Genomic DNA, 16,696 nt, shown 5'->3' with positions numbered 1-16,696 from the left:
TGGACAGGTGTTTGTCCAACATGTTCTTAAAAACCTGCAATGGTAGGGATTCCACAACCTCCCTTGGTAACCTCTTCCAGCACTTAACTATCCTTAACGTTAGAAAGTTTTTCCTAATATCGAACCAAAATTTTCCTTGCTGCACACTAAGCCAATTCCTTCTTGTCCTACTCCACGTGGACATGGAGAAGAATTGCTCACTGTTTTCTTCCTTTTACTTAGCTGTAGAGAGTCAGGCTACTGGTGCGAGAGGCCTCTGGTGTTGACCAAGATGGCAGTCATAACAAAAACTCCAGAGCATTGGTATAACATGCTTCTGCTTTCATAAGTGGGCTGCAGCATTCTGCAAAAGCTTCATTTTCCCAGGGGTCTCCATGTGCAGCCCTCCTGCAGAGCAATGTGATCTTGAGATGACAAGGCCATGGATAATGATAGCAAAGTTGGAAAGGAAACATGCTCTTCTCACCGTTTCACTGGAATCTGAGCTGGAAGCCCAATGTTGTGACCTTTATTGGGTCTAAGCTTTGGCTTAGTTTTGCTTTTGTTCCTAACACGTGTATTTTAAAGCTTGCAGGAGAGGTGGTTTCTGTGCTACCCATTCTATGAGCTGTATTTCATATGTTGTGTTGCAGCTCTTGGATGCCAAGGTAATAATAGGCAATATGGACCAAAGGTGGATTTTCCGACAGGTCGATGTGAGTTAGGAGGGCAATGAAAGTCATTGGGACTTGTGCGCTGAACTCCCCTTGGGCAAATTCCCAGCTCAAAGGAAAGAAGACAATGTGCAAGGGTTCTCCACATTGGTCAACTGGGGAGAGGAACAGAATCCTCTTTCCAGGTCATGGGGCTCCAGCCCAGATCCACAGGCCCATGCTCTTACCGTACCCTGGTACCCTGCCTTGCCCACCTGAACCTACTCTCCAGTAACATAGAGTGTGCTGTCATGGAACACAGCTTCACAGCAGAAAAGACAAGGGGAGCTTTCTGGAATGGCCTCCTGTTGGCTATTTCCAAATGCAGTTCTTTCACATCAAGGTGCACATTAGCACTGCAGATTAGCATGTATGCACGTTGATCTCAATTATCCCGTCACAATCATACTTGAATTTTGTAGGCAAAGCATATACTGTAGTTCTTAAATCTATGGTGCAACTCAACCATTTTATTAATAGATCCTCAGCTGGTGTAAATCAGTGTCACACCGTTCACTGCAATAAAGCTACAGTGATTTACACCAGCTAAGAATTTGGGCCAATGTGTTCTGACTTCTTTTGAATTTTAAATGTTCACTGCTAATAATGAAAGGAATATTAGCTATTGTGGTTCACAGGGGGAGGTAATTTCCAAACGTGGGAGCTAAAAGATTCCACTTAAAACCCACATTTTGACGTTTAGGTCAGCTCTTGGGTGAGTAAGGTGAGATTTTCCATTGACTTTCTATGGGAATGATGGCATGGCTACATGGGGACATCCAGGAAAATTAATCCAAATTAACTAAAGGTGTGAATATGAAGCACACTTTGGAAGTGAATTAAGCCACATCAAATTAAGGCCACTTTAATTCTGAATAATAGTGTCCATGCAGGGATTTAATGTGGTTTAACTAATCCACTTTACGAATTAATTTGGATTCACCTTCCAGAGTGTCCTTGTGTAGACAAGCTCTTCAGCACCTAATTGGTATTTGTGTCTTTGAAACATTTCCCCTAAATGGTCATTTTTTGTACGAGTGCAGATTTTATTAAATGTGTGATGTGGCCATGCTATGAAGGTGGGCCACACTCACAAAGAAGGCTCACAGCATCAATGGTCATTACCTGCAGGGATGTTCACAAAGCTAAGTACAAATAAAATTCAAGAGAGGAGAGAAAAGATTAAAGTGAAACAAGCCCTGGAAACACAATTAATTAAGCCAGTTCTTTGAACAAGTACACATGTCAACAGCAGAGTGTAGCTTGCCAACAGCGTGGCAGGGTACACAGGTAAGATAAACACAACACTGGAACACTTGCAGGAGATTAACCTTTCTGTAATCAGCATAATTAGTTAAGACTATAACAACATGCCTGCAATACTAAAACAATAAATAAATAAATAAAAATATAAACTGTTCTGAAGCTGCTCCCTTTAAAGAGCATTACTCTTTCATCAGCGGTAAGCCACAGCACAGAGAAAATAATAAAACCAGGATATGAATTTTCAGTGGTGAGCAGATAGTTCAAACTAAACAGTGGGTGACGTTTCTTCTTGAGGTTCTGATGAATATGGTTGTGGGTGGGGGAAGTGTTGGGCTACCTGACCTAAAGGAGGATTTGGGGAAGAGTTTGTCAGCAGTGTGTGTGGTGCTTTGTGGCTCATGTCACTGGAAGACAGAAATGGATGGGTTAGGGCATGTCTATGGAGAGGTAGAAAGGAATTGCACTGGGACCAGGGGGATTAGTTGCCCCTGTATGGAGTGGCTGAGAATAGTTTGAGGGTAGGTATGACAGAATGTGGATGAGAGGGATACATTTTGGTAGAGGCATGACTCTAGAAGTGACAGATGTTGCTTTGTATTGACTAGTGAACATATCACATGGAGTGAGTTATTTTGTGAAAACTCCACTATTTGGAGCATGCACTGGAATTGTTGCTGACTAGGTCTAAGCCACAAATCATGTCCCTGCTACGATGTCAGAATCATCACATCACGTGAGGCTTGGAAGGAACCTCTTGTGAGTGTAAGCTACACCCACTCGGTGTGACTCTCTGTCTCCTGGTGGCAGCTAGGCCTTAGCTAAGAGAGGTGGGTCTTTCAGCTCAAGTAATAGAGGCTCATTTATGGATTTCCCAGGTTTGATCCCTGCTGTCAACAACCCATCCAGGGACATCAGCATTGCAAGTGATGGTCCAAACATGGAATCTAGCTGGGAAGCCTCTGAGGCTTGGGAAGTGCTTCCTGCTCAGGGGAAGATGAAAACCACCACCAGATGGGGACAGAGCATAGAGTGAGCATGGCTTATATACATAATACAACGGGTGTCTGTTTCCCTGTACTATGAGTGGACTAAGGGCAGGTCTTCACTACCTGCTGGATTGGCGGGTAGTGATTGATCTATGGGGGATCGATTTATCGTGGTTCGTCTAGACGCAATAAATCAATCCCTGAACGCACTCCCTGTCGACTCTGGAACTCCAGCTCGCAGCAGGCGGAAGTGGAGTCGACGGGGGAGCAGCAGCGGTCGACTCGCCACTGTCCTCACCGCCAGGTAAGTTGACCTAAGATATGCCAACTTCAGCTACGCTATTCACGTAGCTGAAGTTGCGTAGCTTAGGTCGACCGCCCCCCCACCCCGGTGTAGACCAGGGCTAAGTTAATTATTATAATTGTCTCCGTCTAGCAGTTTAAATAATTGGCACCGTCAACACACGTAATTGGAGAGCTACCTCTTTTCCCAGTTGCAGGTGCTGGCACAGACTGAAGCAGAGTTACTTCTTTCATAGGAACGGGAAGGCCAATTTCAATAGGTCCTTCTCTGAAGATCTGTTCAGTGTCACGCAAACAGCGAGCCTGGGTCACAAGCAAAAAAGGAGCAATGTTTTGGCTGAAAATGCCTTCGAGCACAGGTCTCTTATGATACCTGCTTCATCCGCACAGGCATAATTATAGAAAGACAAGGAGGTGGCTACTAACTAAAGTCATCAATTAAACGCATTAGGAAGGTCATGGTTTTGGAGTCTTTGTTTCTTTAAAGCAACACGCTGTGGAAGAGTTTGAGTCTCTGTGTGGTTCTATATATTACAGTCATGCCTAGAGGCCCCAACCAAGATCTGGGTCCCATTGTGCTGCAGGCTGTACACACATACACACGCCGTCAGAGACAGTCCCTGCCCTGAAGAGTTTACAATCCAAATAGACAAGACAGAGTGGAAGGGGAAACAGAGGGTGAAATGATTTGCTCCAGTTCACACAGCGGGTCAGTAGATACCACCCAGGTCTCTTGAATGCCACACCAGTGCCCTATCCACTAAACCATGCTGTTTTAGGCCACAAGCTGTTGTACCTGTTGGGTGCTCTCTATCATTGCCAGGGCTTCGGCCATTAGTTTCTGGTTAACTCCACAAAGGTTTGCCACTTTCGTCTGGCACTTGTGATGGACGTTCATGCCACACGCTGAAAGGAAGAAGTTTATGAGGTGATCAGAGCCTGGGGAGGATTGCATTATAAACAGCATTTGTCTGACATGAGGCAGAGCACTTCTATTGGCCTGAGCCAACAGGTCAGGGTGAAATTCACCCCTCTGAAGCCCTACGGAGCTCAAGGCCTAGGCACCAGTTAAATCCTATTGGTGCATAGTCACTGTGCTGGCCCAACCTGAATAAGCCACAAGCTGGGGAGATGCATGGGGACATTTTCCTCCCCAAGCCTGTGGAGCAGCTGTGGATCCACTCTTCAGCCCCATGGGCCATGCATCCTTGTGCAGCCCCCAAAATGATCCTGCTGTGTGTGTGCGTGTGTGTGTGTGTGGGGGCGATCCTCGGGCTCTGCCCTCAGCATGTCCCCATGCCCCCAACGACTAAGGAGCTATTTGCATGCTTAATGTAAACAGGATTTGGCCCTTAGACTGCAGCTCCTCAGGAGAGCAGCCTTGTAAAGGCCCATTCATTCCATCTACATTTGCAGAGCAGCAGGACTCACCATCACACTTTAACCCTTGCCTCGCCAGGCCCCAAAGAAGCGTGCCACAGTGCTCACAGAATGTCGGGCTCTTATAGTTGTAGACCTTAAACCGGTGCGGCATATCTATCTTAAACCTCTCCTTGTGGAACTGCAAGGAAAAAAGTCAGCAGTGCAAACACTATCCACTCTGCATCAGTGCTGAATTAAAAAAAGAAAAGTACTCATCATCCATATTATTCTATCTGTTTTAGGGGGATTATGCTGCTGCCCATCACTGTGGTCTTTGACAGCCTTATTATTAGTTGGCAGGGTTTTTACTATGCCCGGGAAAAAAAAATCCTTGGGAATAAGCAATATATTGTACATAGAAAACAGGGTAGGGAAAAAAGTGACATACATGCCAGTACTGTATCTTTGTTATTGGGATTGACCAAAAAAAGGAAATTGTCTACAGAGTTACAAAGCCAACTAATGGATTTTGCCACAAAGCTCCCATCTTTGTCAATGGGAATTGTGTGGCTAAACCCACTAGTTAGCTTTGAGAATAACAGCCTAAAGTGTTTGAAGGGTGTAAACACCATGGAGGGATCAGAATTGATGAAGGGAAATGCTACATGGGTATAAATAGGAGCTGTGTGATGAAATTAATTAAGAAAATTGTAGTCTTAATATCAATGCGGAAATGGCAGCTTACTCTCATTTCTGCATAGATTAGGGAAATGCTCCCTGGAACAATGATGTGAAAAAGCAAGATAAAGGCATAATAAAGGGGAACTTGTCAATATACAGATCTCCCATTAACAGTCTGCAAAGTTTGGATAATATAATATATACACTCTTGAAATGGTAAATTCCTCAATTTTAAGGCCAGATGGGACCATTATGATCATTGAGGCTGACCTCCTGCATAATAAAGGCCAACAAACTTCATAATATCTCCCTCGTGCCCATAACATCTATCTGCGGTATAGCATTTTTTTTAGGAAGACATCCAGTCTTGATTTAAATATTGCAAAATCAGTTATTAAATTTGAGTGCATCACAAATAAGAGATTGTGTGACCGATCAGGAAGGTGCAAGCAAAGGACACAAATCTGATCCATTACACCCATTCTACACCAGTAACTTCAGTGACTTCACTGGAGTTACTCCTGGCTTACATCAGTATAAGAAAGATCAGAATGAAATCCCTATGCCGAAATGTGACACATACCATTGTTTCTCTGCTATTGATTGCTGATCCTGTGCACTTAGCTATTACTTTATCAATACACTTCTTATGAATGGCAGCATTGCATTCTGAAAGAACAGATAAGTCACAATATTAGGAAAAAATGCCATCTAAAAAAATGACTGAATAAATAATGATAGTAATATAATAAAGCTTCTTACGCCTGCACTGGTAGCCTTGTTTGTTAAGACCCCTGGAATAAACACAAAGCTGGTTAATTTTGAATTTTCAGAGAGCCCCCATAAAGCAGCAGTATTTATGCAATGGAAATTGAAGAAGACCACATTGATTTTTATTAGCTCCTGTAGGGCTTATCTAGCTTAAGTATCTTTATTCACTTCAGCTAGTAGTTAGAATGACTGCTTGCGGCCCTCAGAGCAGGTTTTGTGCACTTTACGACTTTTAATTTTGCATCAGTTAATGGCAACCTGTTTATTAGAAACCTATGTGTATTTTAGTCACTGCAGAAACAGTAAAAGATAGGAGTAAATGTTCATACTGGTACAAATGCAATTAGAATCATGACAACTGGGTGTGTCATATCCCGGGAATGAAACATGTAACCCCTACATGTTAACAGATAAAGGGCCTGATACCGTGACACTTACTCACACGAGGAGTCTTTACTCCTTCAAACAGTTCCAATGCCCAAATCCTGAGGCCTTTTCTCAGTTTCCAGTCCTAACGACCTGATCACACTCCCATTAAAGTCAACGGAAAGATTCTCAGGCCCAGATCTTCAGAGGTATTTAGGCACCTAACTCCCATTGATTTCAAAGGAAGATGAGAGGCTAAATACCTTTGGGGATTTGTGCCTGACTGACTTCAACTGACTTTCTTTGCTGGACTGGGCCCTGCTCAGACAAACGCTCACTGAAAAGGCCCATTGGAGTCAAGTATGTGAGTGAGAGTTGTGGGGTCAGGCCTCTTAATGGTGAGCAATAATAATGTTTCTTCACTGAGGTTTGGAGGAATGGATCCTCCTGAGATGATGATTAATGTCAAGTATATAACAGAAGTGCCCGGGGACATCTGCATACACATGTACATGCTGAATTGCACTGGGTTGTGATCCAGGGAAGACTCGAAAGCACCTCACTTGCACCAACTCTCATTCGTTCGTAGCCACAGAGTGCTTATGGAATGGCAGCTGGTTAACACGGCGGACAATGAGTTTCAGAATGAAAGGTGGAGGAAGCTCTGAATCATTGTACGTACCAGACGAACTCATGGCAGACAGAGCAGAACGTGGGTTGTGGGAAAAAGGTAGCAGTGAACTCGTGACATTTGACGTTGTGAATTTTGGCTTGCTTGATAGCTCCCCGGCGCTGATGCAGGGAGAAAAACCCCTCTGTCTCACAGTCGATCAGCTCTTTAGCATCTGGGAAGAAAGGAGATGTAAGAGTTCATTACGAAATTCAGTTATTGTGTATGTGTGTAGATATATACAGTATAAGTATATACAGTGTAAGTACAGTATAACTACAGTGTGTGTATACACTCACGGTAGTTACTATACTTATCCTCTGTGTTCTGAGCTGTCTTTTACTGGAGAATCTCAGACTGCTTTACAAGCATTAATAAATGAAGCCACACACCGCCCTGGTGAGACAGGTATTACACTCATTTGACGGATGGGGAACTGGGACATAGAGAAGTTAAATGACATGCATAAAGACAGAGGCTGTATAGTTGACAATAGAATCCAGGAGTCCTAAGTCCCAGAACTATGATCTAGCCTCCCCTCTGTAACTATGCTGATGGAAGCAACTAATGTAGACCAAACTCACCTAACATATATATTTAGTATAAAGCTTATAAGAAATTACACATGACTCCTCTGGTTAGATATGAAGCAGGCAGAGTGCCCTTGTCTGTTTCATGATGGCTTTCATTCTACCACTTTAAAGCAGAAAGGGAAAGTCCTCCAAATAAGCAGTCAATCAGTTTAAATACCAATTTGCTGTTCTGAAACTACTGGTAGAAGATCCGTTCAGCATTTACAACATGAACGTATGATGGTGGGCATGATCTAGGAGAGGTAAAAGCAGGGGAAACAGCTGGCAAAATTCACAATGATAATCCAAGCTGGGTGGGAAAAGGTCATTCTGTTTCATGGAGGATTTTTATATTTTGTTCCAATTGGGAACGAAACCCCCAAATTTCAAAATTCTCATTGAAAAAGGAAAAGATCCCCAGCTCTGGGGCAGACTGCTGGTGGGCTGTCTGAAAGTTGTGCACTCTGGAAACTCTCGGGTCCCCAGTAGCCCACCAGGTGGACCCTGAATCTCTGGAGTCTCTGACTCTGAAGCAGTCCGCCTAGCGTACTTCCCTGGAGCCATGGACCATGGAAGCCCTGAGGTCCCCAGCAGCCCATCAGACAGGCTGCCAAGGAACCAGGTGGGTGAGCGGGCAGAAAACACTGCCAGGGTTCCATTGGAACTTTGGTGAAATTGAACCATCTCTGTGAAACATTTTATTTTTGATGAATTGGCAAATTCTGACAAAATACTGTTACACGGGAATTTTTCCGACCAACTCTAATGATAAAGTGGATTGAGCTGTTTGCTACAATGACAGTGTAGGTATCCTTCATGTTGTATCCCCAGTGTAACTCAGCCCTGATTAGAATAGCTGGTAGAGTACATCTACAGGCAAGAAAATAGTTCATTTTCCATGTCTGTTCCATCAATGTTCAGTCTTGCTAGCTATTGGTGATAATGAGGTCAATTGTGCTGGTAGAACTGTCCACTAGGAAATTGGCTGAGACCATCCACTTATTTCACCTGGGACCCCTGAATTTCGGTTTCTACTGACTTGAACTAGTGCTGAGCTGATGACTTAAGGGAGAAAATTCTCGATCCTATAGCCAATGCCTTGAGCCCTCCTATCTAACTTTCCTCCCACCTCTACCCATATTTTAAATACAGTGTATTTGTTTTCCATATATGTTTACATTTAAATTCTAGAATCTTGGGTGATGCTATTTATTATTAGAAAAAGTCTATTTAATTCTGTGGCAAGCAACATTAAATGATAATCTCCCCAAAACTACAGCTCCATGCTTCTAAATATGTGTTTCCAAAGGTTGGAATTGGCTTAACATGCTGAATTACAAGACAACAGGAACCAGTGAATTGTTGCTAATGCTAATTCATAATATGCAGAGCATAGGAATTATTTAATGTATTGTTTCCAGCAAATAATTTTCTTTAAAGTAAAAAAAAGGCATTGAACCCTTTCTCTATAACCCACAGAAGCAGAATGTGTTAATACAGACAAGCTCTTGTCGTCTCTTGTTGGTTTTCACAAACGAAGCCGGGCTGGGTCTGGTTAGTATTTGGGTGGGAGATTTCCAAGGAAACCCTAGGTTTTGAAGGAAGTGGTTTGTGTGGTTCACTACGTTGTGCACGTCCCTCTAGTCAGAACTGAACTAATGCCCCATCATGAGGTTACAGCACAGTATGGAAGTGCTGGCATTGGATTAGATGTAAAGGAGAGAATGTGACCGAAAAACAGTCACAAGTATCTCTTTGGGATGTTGTTGACCTCACTGATGGTACCTTGATCTACTAAGTGATGCAAGGTATAAAGGCATAAACAAGAGGAAGTATTTTTGAGGCATGTTTTTTTAAAATCCACCTGGTGCTCTTTCAGATGCAGTTGCTTTACCATTCAAATTACAATCTGTAATTTAGGGCTTGATCCAACTATGGGAGTTAGATCAGGGCCATGGGGTAAATATTCATGAAGCTGTTTTCAAAAATATAGACCTTTCAACTCTTGACATGAGTGCTCAGGTGTAAGATTTTCAATTTACACAGAATTGTGCCCTGAAAAAAGTGGTTAGAATTATATATAGAGATTCTTTTTGCATATGCCTTGTCATTCTACCAGGCCAGTACTGATTTACTATATGCTGTATTCATGAAAATATTCACAATTAGTGTGATTCTGCAAGCTTTGCAGAGGAATAAAACCCAACCCTTGCTAAATAATATAATAATATCCACCAAGTGGATTGTACAACAATTCACCTAAGTATTCTGTAGGAAGTAGCCTGCGCTGAAGTATTGATTCTGACATTGCTATGTGCAATACAGAGATGTACTGGACACCTAACTTCCCTAAAGGTTAGCCCCTGTGATGGGTTAAGACTTCTGTTTCAATGCTGACCTGATACAGCTTGGCAGCAGAAGCCTTAGTACTCATCAGAGGTAGGAGTTGATGAGGAAAAGTACCAATGTGCACATGCTTCCTAATGAATTATTTTCATTGTCTTATTGGAAGATCTTTCTAAGTTCAGGTTGTTACCTCCCCATCTAGTCCTCCATCCTGCACTCATCAAAGTCAATGGGAGTTTTGTCAAGGTCAAAAGATGAAAATGTGTTTTACATGGCCATTTATGCACTTTGCCATCCCTTTATGTTGAGATTGTTCCAAACCAATATATTCTTAATGTATAAATTTTTCAGCTAGGAGCTCTATATAGGGCCGGTCCAAACCTTTGAAATCAACGGGAGTCTTTCCACTATCCTGGATGGGAGCTGGATCTGGAATTAGGTCCTTTTTTCTTCTGGGTTGGCTTAAAGGAATGCATGTGTAGGGCTGGCAGTTACGGGAGAATCCACTTTTTTACGGGTAAAGCTAGCAAATTTGAATGCAAATAACTGAGGGACAGCCAACGTGGAACCCCGCAATGCAATATGAAGTGCTCTTCATAGTGAAGCCGCATTCAACCCATTGCAATAATCTCAGTACAAGTCTATAGGTGAATCATCAGTATAGAAGTGAGCATTATTTTAAATGCTAGGTGTTTATCTGAAGATGACTTGTCTGTCTCACATAACCAGAAATCAAATCAATTAATCAATAAATAGTGTCACTTGCCGCTCATTTCCAGGAAGTATCTTGCATTCATTAGCATTCTCCCTTGAGGTTTCAATTCTAGCTGGTTGAGACAAGAAGAAAGAAAAATAAGTGTAGATGTTAGACAGCAATTCTACTTAACGGCAATCACTTCAGATGCCTGAGCGAACTCAAAGCTAGAGTCTAACAATAATCTCAGCAGGCAAGAAAAAAATTAATTTCCCCACATTCAATAAATGGCAATAACTACTCGGTTTTGGTTCGTTCATTATTAGACACAGTAACCACTGGAGAACAAAGTGTATAGAAGAGCTCTGGGAGAAGCGATGGACAATATGATGGGATGGGATGTTAGATGGGGTGGGATCTGAGTTACTACAGAGAATTCTTTCCTGGGTATCTGGCTGGTGAATCTTGCCCACATGCTCAGGGTTCAGCTGATTGCCATATTTGGGGTCGAGAAGGAATTTTCCTCCAGAGCAGATTGGAAGAGGCCCTGGGGGGTTTTTGCCTTCCTCTGCAGCATGGGTCACTTGCTGGAGCATTCTCTGCTCCTTGAAGTCTTTAAACCATGATTTGAGGACTTCAAGAGCTCAGACATCGGTGAGAGGTTTATTGCAGGAGTGGGTGGGTGAGATTCGGTGGCCTGCGTTGTGCAGGAGGTAGGACTAGATGATCATAATGGTCCCTTCTGACCTTAGTATCTATGAAATCTATATGGTTATAAGGACTATGTTGTTTCTCACCAGACGCTTGGGAACAGCATGCTAGAACATATATGAAGTATGGATAAAATAATAAATAACGCTCAGATTTTCCAAAGATGCTCGGTATCCACCAGCTTCCATCAAGAGAACATATCATTCCCAGTGGCAGCTGCTGAGTGCTAAGCACTTTTGCAAATGTGGCTGTAAGTGCCTAACTCCCATAGGCTTCAATGGAGTTAGGTGCCTATTGATATTTTTGGTTTCCTGGCTGAATCAAAACATTTTTTAAGAAAAATTGTTTCAGGTTGACCCAAAATGAAATTTTTCAGCAATTAGAAAAAATAAAAAAACCTCAAGGAAAGTTTGATTCCACTCCACATGAAATGTTTCATTTTGTTTTTGAAGGCTTTTTACTTAAAAAAAAACAACAACCGAGATGGAATTCGAAACGAAAAGTCATTTTGAATAAAAAATTGAAATATTTCAATTAGAAAATGTCCAAACAAAGTGTTTAAATTTGGGGGTGGGGGGATGTTTTGGGTTTTTTTCAGCCAGAACAATTTGGTGAATTCAACAGAAATTCCCAAAATGTTTTGGTTGACGCAAATCTGCATTTTTCAGCCAAAAAGAGCTTTGGCTGAAAAATTTTGCCCAGCTTCACTTCTTAGGCACTTTTGCAAATCCCACTGGGTGCCTATCTGCATCCTTAGGCCCCTAAATGCCTTTGTATCTGGCCCTATGAAGCCTAATGGGACTTTGGGTATGTCTTCATAGCAACTAGATACCCACAGCTGTCCGTGCCAGCTGACTCAGGCTCGTGGGGCTTGGGTTGTGGGGCTGTTTCATTGCTGTGTAAATGTCTAGGAGCTCAGGCGCTAGCCGGAGCTTGGAAGTCTACACAGCAATGAATCAGCCTCACTGTCTGAACCCCACGAGCCCGAGTTGGCTGCCGTGGGCCAGCTGCAGGGTTTTCTTTGCTGTGCAGACATACTCTTAGGCTCTATGAACCCGTACTTTCTGAAGTACCCAAACTGTTTTTAAAATAGAAATGAGGTGTTTTTGAAAATTTTACCCTATGGGTAAATCTTACAAGTTAGCATAGGCGCTGACTCCGTGGGTGCTCAGCACCCACCGGCGGGTCCCGCCAGTCAGCTTCTCCCCCCTCCCCAGTGCCTCTCACCCACCAATGGGCCTGCCAATCAGCTCCTCCCTCTCCGCCCCCACGCTCCAAGGATCAGCTGTTCAGCAGCGGGCAGGAGTAGCAGTGGGGGAGGAGAAGGAGTGGGGGGCATGAAAAGGCAGAGTGAGGGCGGGGCGCACTTGGAGGAGGGGGCGGAACAAGGCAGGAAGGGACAGGGCAGGGGTAGGGCCTTGGGGGAGGGGTGGAGTGTGGGTGGGGCAGAGCAGGGGTTGAGCACCCTCCCCTGTCCTTATTAAGAGCACAGCGATCACAAAAATACTATTTGCTAAACAGCATTACCTGCAGCCTGCCTGCTGGGATTATCATGCCATGTAATTAATACTTTGAGCTTGTTTCATCACTACCATACTTCAGATTTATACCACTGATATTTAATGGAGTCACAGTGATATAACACTGAAATGATGCAGCAGTGAATCAGTCCACTGATATTAGACAGATTACATTTTAAGAGCATTTCTCTCGGGCACATAAGATAATTCATATGTAGTCACTCATATTACTATCTTCCCCCAAAGGATTATCTAAGCAAAGCTATTATGTCTGCGTGACTCAGAGGAACCAGAATGCTTGCTAATATAAGCTATATGTTTTAATATAGCAGTGACAGTTAATATAAAAGCATTATGTTGCTCTTTTTGATATTCATGGACTGCTTTCCATCAAGCAATGCACGAGATTATGCCACATGTGTTCCTTGGATGGGCAGACAATTTTTGTTGGCATATCAGTTACATTTGCAATCTGGTATGAACATAGCACCTCCCCTTATTCCATAACAGTTATCTCTAACAAGCCATCAGTGGTGTTAACACCCCAAAGCGCTTACCCATATTTCTGTCTTCCCATTGGTCTTCTTGCACCTGTCGGCCAGTACGTTGAGTTCAACTGTGGTTTCTGAAACCATCTCCGCGCTTTTGTCCTTCACAACAATGTGCATGACCCTACCCTTGTTGATATGGGCGTCGAACGTGCTGTTCCAGGGTGGGTACATGGTGGGCTTCTTTTGGATGTACACTTGGCCATTCTCTGTTAACAGAAAAGATATTTAGACATATCGGGATGTCCGCCTGAGAGGATGCGACACAATGGGCCTGATTCTCATTTATGCCACGGCTACCACGCAGGTGAGAAGGGGCCCTTGAACTAAATTTAAATATAATTTGTGCCCACTTAAAGACCTCTTTATTCTGCCACAGTGATGTAAAGTGACTTAGAGTAAATAAGAATCAAGTACATTAAAAATCAGTGGAGTTACACTGGTGTTAATCTGCAGTAATGCAGTTATGAATCAGGCCCTCATTTTGTCTTGGTCAAAATTATAGCATTCCTGCCTCTAAACTTCGTCTTCCAAGATGAAAGCAAAACAGGTAAAGCAATTCCATGGTTATTCACTCTGAACCCAAACAAAGAAACTGGGGGCTAGATCATTTCTGTGAAGGAAATGAGACCGGAGTCAGAGAACCTAGGCTTCTATGGGAGGATAATCACTCGTTTCCCTCACAATTACTCCATCAATGCTAGAAACACTGAAGAAAACAGGGGCAGGAAAAGGTGACATAGGAGACACAGATGCTGACTTCTATTTTTCCCGATGTGTGCTCCATCCCCACTCTGCCAACTTTCACGTGCTAAATAAGCACCCCGACTTTCACAATAAGCCAAAAATCAAGCTAATCCCATTTCAAAACAAGGCCACAACAAGCCAATCCCTAAGAACCCCAACACTCTAGGTCACTATATACCCCGGCGTGCAGTCTGGGACTGTGGTGGGCCCGCAGTGCACCCCGACTCTCTCCCGCCCTTGCCCCTGCTTGCCCCCCCTTGCCCCTGCTTGCCGGGAGCTGATCAAAAACAAGAAGCAACAAGCTACAACAAGCAACAAGCTACAGGCCAAAAACTAGCCAACAAGCCAAAAACTAGCCAACAAGCAACTCACAAGCCAATTAAGACACAAAGAAGTGCAATTTCTGACTTTTTTCATGGGTTTGGCATGTCTGCTCTGTGCCCTGAGGCCCTGCCCCTACTCCACCCCCCTCCCCAGAGGTCCTGCACTCGCTCCACCTCCTCCTGCCCCCCGCTCCACCCCCTCCCCTGAGGCCCGCCCCGCCTGCCACTCGCTGCCCTCCCGCAAGCGCCTCTCGCCAGCTGCTGAACAGCTGATCAGCAGCCCTGCCAAACAGCTGTGGCTGGTGGGTGCTGAGCTCTCTGTTTTTCTTTCCTTGGGGGCTTGATCCCTGGAGCACCCATGGAGTCAGCGCTTATGATAGGAGACGCAACTTACTTGGATGTGAGGTATCTTTGAAGCCTACCATAAAACTGCCCAGCCAGTCCCAATCATAATTTCCCCCACTCTTTAGTCCAAGTCTCGCCAGACTCTTTGTCCCAATCTACTCCTTTCCTTAGATCTGGCTTTTGCTCTCCGCATTTGAATCAGACAGTTTCCTCCTCCACACTGCCTGGGTGCCAGCAGAAGGGTGACTGAGAGGACAGGAGAAAGGCTGCCTGTCTTCAGTTCCAGGGCCCAAACGCACACGGACTTGGAGGAGCTGGGAGAAGCCATCACGAGGAAAGCTTTATTCCCATTGTGACCATACAAATGAGAAGAACCTCACCCATCTTTCTTAGTATTATACTGTCAGTTTATACACCACGTCAAGAACTTGGACTCTTTACTCAAGGTGAGCTCTGTTTAACAATAACCATCCTTAACTTTTCCTCTTATAAAATGTTAATTTAATGGAATAAGAAAAGTAAAAATATAAAACATGTTTAAGTGCATTGTGGGATAATAATACCGCCCTTCTGCTGAGCGTTAACAGACATCAGGACCCTCCAGGTTGGTGTCCCATTGAAGGAAAAATCAATAACACAGAGCGAGGGGGTGTATCCTTACTGTAACTGGTTTATTTACACAATATACACGAATCCATGAACAGAGGTAGTCACAAACGGCATGCAAGAAAAATCCCAGTTTCTGAAATCTCTACCCAAAAACCTGGTTCCCACAAAGCAACTCTGCACCAAGTATTGATTGGAGTTAGAGAAATAAAAGGCAGAGAACAAACTCTCTTGCTGTTTGCAACAGATTCCTTTAAAATAAACTATGTCAAAAAAACTAACAACAATACAGCATTTCTTCAAAGAATACACACTGCTTGCATGCTGAGTGTAATGGTGCCCTCTGGTGACTCCCTCCATAACAATAATACTTTACACTTCCATTGCCTCTTACTTCGGACAATCTACAATTGCTTTATCAATATTCATAAAAATACTTTCACGACTTCTTTATATATCACACAGAAGCAATGGAAACCACAGCACTGGACTGGGATTTAGGAGACCTGGGCTCTATTCCTGGGTTAGCTAGCCACTGATCTGACAGGTGAGCTTGGGTAAGTCACTGCAACGCTCTGTGCCTCAGTTTCCCCAACTGTGAAATGGGGATAATGATACTGACCTCCTTTGTAAAGTGTTTTGAGATCTACTGATGAAAAGCGCTATGTAAGAGCTCGGTATTGTTATTAATTATCATCATCATCTTCATCATTATTTTCACGTCAACTTTAAATACTTGGGTGTGTGCAACCAACTGGAACCAGTTTAACTAAAGGTGGTTTTATAAACCAATTTGGTGCCATTGGTATGAATTTTGGTTTTGAAACTCTTATTTTGGTTTAAAAGTAGTTCATTTTGATTTCTCTTAATCCAGTTTTAAAAAAATGAATTAATTGGCAGTGAACCACTCTTAAATTGAATTAAATGTGTCTTCAAGCAGACTTGCACCAGTTTAACTAAATCAGTTTGCAAACTGATTTAAGGTAAACCACTGCAAGTTCTGCATTCAGACCAGGTCTTGAAGGAGCAGCATTTTAAGGGAGCCCATGCTCCCAGGATAAACAAACCCCCCCCACCCCGTCTTTTCTCTAAGGGTGGGTAGAGGGAAAGGAAGGAGACTGCGATCTACTGTTGATTGGGGCTTGGGGGAGAACCAGCCATCTGCCACCTGCTGCTGTTGGAAGGGA

At 43.4% G+C, this 16,696-nt stretch overlaps 1 protein-coding gene across 5 annotated transcripts in view; it reads right to left on the bottom strand.

Moving 5' to 3' along the window:
- Positions 1-16,696, bottom strand: part of PRKCQ (protein kinase C theta) — an 89,082-nt gene that overhangs the window by 41,170 nt on the left and 31,216 nt on the right. For 4 of the 5 annotated variants that reach the window (XM_073328833.1, XM_073328835.1, XM_073328836.1 and 1 more), the window contains 8 exons: positions 13,498-13,697; positions 10,782-10,842; positions 7,110-7,272; positions 6,053-6,084; positions 5,874-5,959; positions 4,679-4,808; positions 4,044-4,153; positions 3,427-3,550 (listed from right to left, as the gene is read on the bottom strand). In XM_073328833.1, the coding sequence (XP_073184934.1) occupies positions 3,427-3,550; positions 4,044-4,153; positions 4,679-4,808; positions 5,874-5,959; positions 6,053-6,084; positions 7,110-7,272; positions 10,782-10,842; positions 13,498-13,697 (906 nt within the window). Of the gene's footprint in view, positions 1-3,426; positions 3,551-4,043; positions 4,154-4,678; positions 4,809-5,873; positions 5,960-6,052; positions 6,085-7,109; positions 7,273-10,781; positions 10,843-13,497; positions 13,698-16,696 lie in introns of those variants that run through there. The other variant, XM_073328837.1, reaches the window with a different exon arrangement.

The sequence above is a fragment of the Lepidochelys kempii genome, chromosome 1 (genome assembly GCF_965140265.1).
Source record: "Lepidochelys kempii isolate rLepKem1 chromosome 1, rLepKem1.hap2, whole genome shotgun sequence".
Classification (NCBI taxonomy): domain Eukaryota; kingdom Metazoa; phylum Chordata; order Testudines; family Cheloniidae; genus Lepidochelys; species Lepidochelys kempii.
The sequence above is the reverse complement of the archived record's forward strand: the minus strand, read 5'-3'. Positions and strand labels throughout refer to the sequence as shown.